The sequence below is a fragment of the Oratosquilla oratoria genome, unplaced genomic scaffold (genome assembly GCF_046742065.1).
Source record: "Oratosquilla oratoria isolate Oo_2021 unplaced genomic scaffold, ASM4674206v1 SCAFFOLD84, whole genome shotgun sequence".
Classification (NCBI taxonomy): Eukaryota; Metazoa; Arthropoda; class Malacostraca; order Stomatopoda; family Squillidae; genus Oratosquilla; species Oratosquilla oratoria.
The window spans coordinates 689852-696822 of NW_027467748.1; the positions used below are offsets into that span (position 1 = coordinate 689852).

Genomic DNA, 6971 nt, shown 5'->3' on the forward strand with positions numbered 1-6971 from the left:
TTCTTCCAGTGATTTTGATACCCTTTGCAATGGTGATCATTTCCTCCAGTACACTGTCTTGATGAGCAAGTTGAATACCGTAAGCATTCCTAGAGGGCTTCCTATCATAAAGAACTCTAGAGTTCATGACGTCAAACCATGCATCTACAATTGAAATAAATTTGCTTGTCTCTTTCCAGCCTTTACTTTTCAAAACCCCTTTACCTTTGAAATACTGTATGGTCTTTGCTGTTGTCTCAGATAAAAGTTGTGTTGCAAGCTTGATGCTCATTCTTTTTATACCCTGTACAGTGATGTGCCTTTCAGATAATTTATGAGCTGGTTTCAAATCACTGATACTTTTAAATATTATTTCCTTGACACAATCACTGGTAACACAGCTTCCATTTGCCAATGTGAAACCAGAATCTAAAAAATTGTTTCTTATTAATTTGACAAGATGAGGTGCATCAGCAAAGACATGGACATTCCAATTAGGAGCATCTGGATTACAAAAAGAGGAGTTGTCCATACAAATACCTAAATCCTTCCATAACCTTATGTTTGTTGGACTAAGGTCACTGACCATTGCTAAAACAATGAAACCAGCCACTTCTATATTCTGTATGATATACAAAATTTCTTTGGTTAGACCGCAATCAAAATCATAATAGACAAGCTGCTTCCATTGTTTCACAAAGCCGCAAATCATGACACATGGCTCTATTCCTAGGATCTATTAATGTATCCATTTTCTTGTCAAATACCTACTCATATGCAACACTACACTCATCAAAGGACAAAACACATAGTCTGTCCTCTTCACGCATATCCTTAGCCTCATGCTCTAGTAAATGAAACACAGCCTTCAAAATCCCAGGTTCTGTGTTAAATTTTGATGCCCATCTATTTAGTGTTGTTACAGATGGTAAAGGCAACTGCCACACTTCTTTGAAATACCTATAGGCTTTTGGGCTTAAATTTCTTAATGCAATGCACTTACTTATATCATCATCACTCCAACGTCTAATTCAAGTTCCATTTAACATATGCTCTACTTGAGATGGGGAAAAAATTATTTAAGTTATATTTAACCTTGGTATAAACATTTGTCACTTCTCCTTTGAGCACAATTCTTTCCTTACTCCATTCTTCCTTTTCTTTTAGCAATGCATCCCTCTGTTTCTTCACAGCCTCTAACTCTTGTTGCACAGCAATGATGTCACATAACTTTCCCAAGAGACCCTTGCCCTGAGATGACACTGGCTGGGCAGCAGCTGATTTGTTGGGGTTGCCTGCAAATTAACAATCATTAGGGACCATATACAGTCTCTCTCATCTAGCTAGCTATGTCTACATTACATAGTATTTGCATTGTGACACGTATTTCATCTCTGTATTAGTAATCATATTGTATATCATAATTACTAACATGATATCATATTGTATATAATAAATACTAACATATAATGTATATCATAAATACTAACATGATGAGTTTACCAAATAATACAAGACATACCTTGAATTGGCACTGCTTGCAATGACTGCCTTGCTTCAGTTTCATGGAGAAGTTCCAGCCTGCTAGGTTCTTTCTCCTTGTTGTGCGACACAGCAGTTGCATTGTCAGGATCATCTGTAAAAATATATATATATATTTTTAAACCTCTATCTGCCACGGTCATTCTTACTTAACCTTCCTGACTCTCCACCTCTCTCTCTCTCTCTCTCTGTATTAGTAATCATATTGTATATCATAATTACTAACATGATATCATATTGTATATAATAAATACTAACATATAATATATATCATAAATACTAACATGATGAGTTTACCAAATAGTATAAGACATACCTTGAATTGGCATTGCTTTCGATGACTGCCTTGCTTCATTTTCATGGAAAAGTTCCAGCCTGCTAGGTTCATTCTCCTTGTTGTGGGACACAGCAGTTGCATTGTCAGGATCATCTGTAAAAAATATGTATATTGTTAACCCTCTATCTGCCATGGTCATTCTTACTTAACCTTCCTGGCTCTCTCCACCTCTCTCTCTCTGTATTAGTAATCATATTGTATATCATAATTACTAACATGATATCATATTGTATATAATAAATACTAACATATAATGTATATTATAAATACTAACATGATGAGTTCACCGAATAACACAAGACATACCTTGAATTGGCATTGCTTGCAATGACTGCCTTGCTTCAGTTTCAGAGAGAAGTTCCAGCCTGCTAGCTTCGTTCTCCTTGTTGTGGGACACAGCAGTTGCATTGTCAGGATCATCTGTAAAAAATATATTGTTAACCCTCTATCTGCCACGGTCATTCTTACTTAACCTCCCTGGCTCTCTCCACCTCTCTCTCTCTCTCTGTATTAGTAATCATATTGTATATCATAATTACTAACATGATATCATATTGTATATAATAAATACATACATACATATACCAAGGCTTTTTCCCCCTTCCAAGGGAGGTAGCCAAAAAGGGAAAGGCATAAAAACACTCCCACCCATTTCATCCCTAAATACACTCCACACCCCTCCCACCCTTCCTCTCATCTGAGCACCTCCTGGATGACGGGTCATCCCTGCACCCTGCCCACCGCCCTGGGTCAGAAGCAGTGTCGCAAGACACAGTACAACCACAGCAAGGCCGCTTCATTTAATCGGCGACCCCCCCTCTCCGTCCCCCTTTGCATATAAGGCGAGGACGGGGAGAAATCCCTTCGGGCTGCGTCAAAAATTTACTCACACATACTACCCCACCCCCACCCCCCCGCCCATTCCTCCTCATGCAGTCACAACATCATCCATATACAACCATTCTCCACTCTCCTCTGTCTTCCGTCCTCTCCCTTCCTTCCTCAACAGACATTCCCCTCTTCCCCAAAGCCCCCTTCACCCCATCCATCCACCTCATCCTAGGACGTCCCCTCATGTTCACTCCCTCCACATCTGCCTTCCATACCTCGTTTACTAGTCTTTCTTCACTCATTCTTTCCATGTGTCCAAACCATCCTAATATTCTTTCATCAACCCTATCTCCCAATTCCTTTTTCACCCCTGTTCTCCTCCTCACCTCCTCATTTCTCACTCTATCTAGCCTAGTAACCCCCACCATACTTCTCAGACACCTCATCTCAAAACACCTTCAAACTCCGTCTCGCTTCGTCTCGGATGGTCCACGTTTCTGCCCCCTACAGTGCGGGTGGCACAATCACTCCTTCCTCCCGTCTCCTCTTCGCATCCATTCCCAAATGTCTATTTCTCATTACACTCTTTAAACCACCAAGGCATTTACTCGCTTCTCTCAATTCTACATTCTACCTCCACTTCACTCCACCTTTTCCTGCTACACTTGCTCCCAAGTATCTAAAACTATCCACTACCTCCAGTCGCTCTCCCTTGATGTTCTCTTCCAGTCTACTGCCACTATCACCCCTTGTACATCTCATCACCTTACTTTTACCCACATTTATCTTTAGCTTTCTTCTATCACATACTCTCCCAAACTCTGCACCAGCTTCCTCAATCCCTCCTCTGACCCTGCCACAAGCGCAGTGTCGTCCGCAAACAACAGCTGGCTCACCTCCCAATTTTCTCCATTTTCTTTAACCATCTCCAATCCCTGACTCACTACCCTAGCATTCACCTCTCGCACCACCCCATCCATGTATAAGTTGAACAGCCAGGGCGACATAACGCATCCTTGACGAAGTCCCACTTTACTTCAAACCACTCACCTCTCTCCATTTCCAATCCTAACACATGCTCTACTACTCACATAAAAACTCTTGACAGCTCCCAAAAGCTTTCCTCCTATCCCATAAATCTGCATAACCTCCCACAGTGCCTTTCTGTCTACCCTATCATAAGCCTTTTCCAGATCCATAAAAGCCCAAAAAACATCCTTCCCCTTTCCTATAGCTTTCTCACATATCTGTCTTACCACAAAGATCTGATCTACACAACCTCTACCCGACCTAAATCCACACTGTTCCTCACCAATTACTCCTTCTGTTCCTCTCCTAATCCTCTCAATTAAGATTCATTTAAGATTTATTAGTATATAATAAATACTAACATATAATGTGTATCATAAATACTAACATGATGAGTTTACCAAATAATACAAGACATACCTTTAATTGGCACTGCTTGCAATGACTGCCTTGCTTCAGTTTCATGGAGAAGTTCTAGCCTGCTAGGTTCGCTCTCCTTGTTGTGCGACACAGCAGTTGCATTGTCAGAATCATCTGTAAAAAATATATTTTTAACCCTCTATCTGCCATGGTCATTCTTAACTTTCCTGGCTCTCTCCACCTCTCTCTCTCTCTCGCTCTGTATTAGTAATCATATTGTATATCATAATTACTAACATGATATCATATTGTATATAATGAATACTAACATATATATCATAAATACTAACATGATGAGTTTACCAAATAATACAAGACATACCTTGAATTGGCATTGCTTGCGATGACTGCCTTGCTTCAGTTTCAGGGAGAAGTTCCAGCCTGCTAGGTTTGTTCTCCTTGTGACACACAGCAGTTGCATTGTCAGGATCATCTGTAAAAAATATATATATTTTTAACCCTCTATCTGTTACGGTCATTCTTATTTAACTTTCCTGGCTCTGTAGATACGGTTTGCAAGGAGACACAGGGGAGAAATAAGGGAAAATGCAAGGGTAATTTTGTCCTTTTAACCTATGAAAATAATTACTTGAGCCCAGCCACTAAAATATTTAGTCTAAGATGTGGGCATATTGGATAGTAGTTACATTTGACCAGCATTGGAAGGGTTAAATTGATTTTGTCTGTCACACACCCACACACACAAATCTAAGATTTATACTGTCCTCGTCCCGCTCTCGTGCTTCAACATAATGATAATAATAACAATAGTGTTGAACTGAAATTTATTTGGCACTTTTGAGAGCACCGAATATGACGAACTATTATAACTGTCAATCTCCATGTTAAGTGCTCTCAGTATTTCAAATCCCTCAAACCTCTCAAACCCCCCCCCTCTCTCTCTCTGGTCTATATACAACCATTATTCATACACTAGGTAGTGGTAATTATTATCTTACCTTTGTAGCCAAGCCCTTCCTTACTTAATTATTGTATATATTTATTGTATATGTATCTCCTTTATTGTATATGTCATACTTCATTATTATACATGAGTACTTAATATCAACATATATCTATTGTAAATGTTTTGTATAAGTAAGCCCTAATGTAGTTCATTACAATATTTGTGCCCTGATACATAAAATATATAACCGAATATGACATACGTCATTAGGCGTGACGCTAATACGCGTATGCGTCTAGGCCAATTGTACACGTCGTAGAATTAAGGAACTAAATATATGTTACCCTTAACCATTTTGCATGCATATTCAGCATGATATTGTAATTTGTTCTCTTGTTGCTGTATATTTCTATGTATATACCTAGATATTGTTAGGTATTGTATTTTTTTGCCCAATCTTTTTCCCCGCCTAGCAACAATGTAACAGAAAAGTAGGCCACGAGGCGCGTCTGTATGCCCAGCTAGGCCCCCCTAGCATTCGCTTGTAGACAGATCACTTCCTAGGATCTTACTTGTGTGTAGATCTCCGCAATAAACTCCTACCAAAATAATTGCGTGTGTGCGGCACTTACCACTCCTTCGGAGTTTTGGTATCCTTCGTGGTTGGAAGATGCATCATACTTCAAGATTTTGAGACAACTTAGGCACTGGTAGATCAAGATAAAGCTCAGTATCTTGAGTTGCCTTATAATCAGGGGATCCTAAATGAATGACTGCAGAGTCGTGTCATTTTGAACTATTAGTGTAGTGTTCTTGTGGCACACATGTATCAATCCATCTTTTTACACACCTTATATGCAGGGAAAACGATGAAAATGAAACATTTGGTTTATTTGCCCTCTTTGGGTTTGTGCCACTAACCTTAATGGCACAATTAAGCCATATTGTCAAGATCTATAAATACCGGTATATATATAGATTTAAATTGCCAGAATATAACTGCGTGGAGCCGGTGCGAGCGGATGCGCTGCAACCTATCGAACCAACGAACCAGCTACAACTAACAGCGATGGGACGCGCAAACCCGCCCCCCACTTTGCGCAGCCAGTAGACCGGTCACGGCCCCGCTGCGCCAATCAACACCCTCGAAATTCGTCGGTAGTGGTGAGACCTGGGGTTGATAATCTTGGTCCGGAATAGCAGCTTCACTGGTCGTGAGTGCCGAAATCGGTTGTGATTGTCGTAGGATCAAGGTTGAATTCCTAGTGTGGCACACAGTTCTCAGATATGCGTCTGAGTTTTGCCCGGAAAGAGAAAAAGCGTAGACACATGTTATCGGCCGGACTCGCCTATTAAGGGGCACACGAATTATATAGAGTTGATGAAAGAGTTTCGGAACAGTCCGGAATGTGCCATTTCATAATACCATTGAGTGGAACAAGCAATAATATAAACGCCATCCTTCTTCAGTTGCGAAGGCAATATAATCTATATACTGATATCAGCACCCACTTTCATAGAACATGAAACTACCCTGACCATCAAACATAGTCCATGTATGGTCCAGTTTTAAATCGTGCCGACAAGCGGGGATTCTTTCGGAAGGAAAGCGATGGCGCTTATGGTTGCGAATCGTGCTGCGTTTCAACACAGACTCTTGAGTTTCCAATCTCAGCACGCGCTGCGACAGGAAGTATTAAAAACACTGTATCGGCAAATAATACTGACCCTTGTCTTCTCCTCTGGGTGGCAGTAAGCGTGCTCATTCATTTGAACCAGACTGGGGCCCTTCGTGGCATCTACCTTAGAAGTATTAGAATTAAGACTATGTTTTGTACCTATTGATTTCAATTGATATATCCAAGTCTGTGTGCATGGTTGCACTGCATTTTCATAGCTTTTCTCCTTGAACACTCCAATCGTATA

General features: G+C 40.3%; 1 protein-coding gene across 1 annotated transcript; it reads right to left on the reverse strand.

Annotated features, from left to right (window-relative positions):
- Positions 1-1675: 1675 nt before the first annotated feature.
- Positions 1676-4571, reverse strand: LOC143024040 (uncharacterized; the record flags this gene model as incomplete). Its single annotated transcript, XM_076182753.1, has 3 exons — positions 1676-1951; positions 2165-2278; positions 4461-4571. Coding segments are annotated over 3 exons (362 nt in total), but the record flags the coding sequence as incomplete, so codon positions are not given.
- Between the last annotated feature and the right edge of the window lie 2400 nt (positions 4572-6971).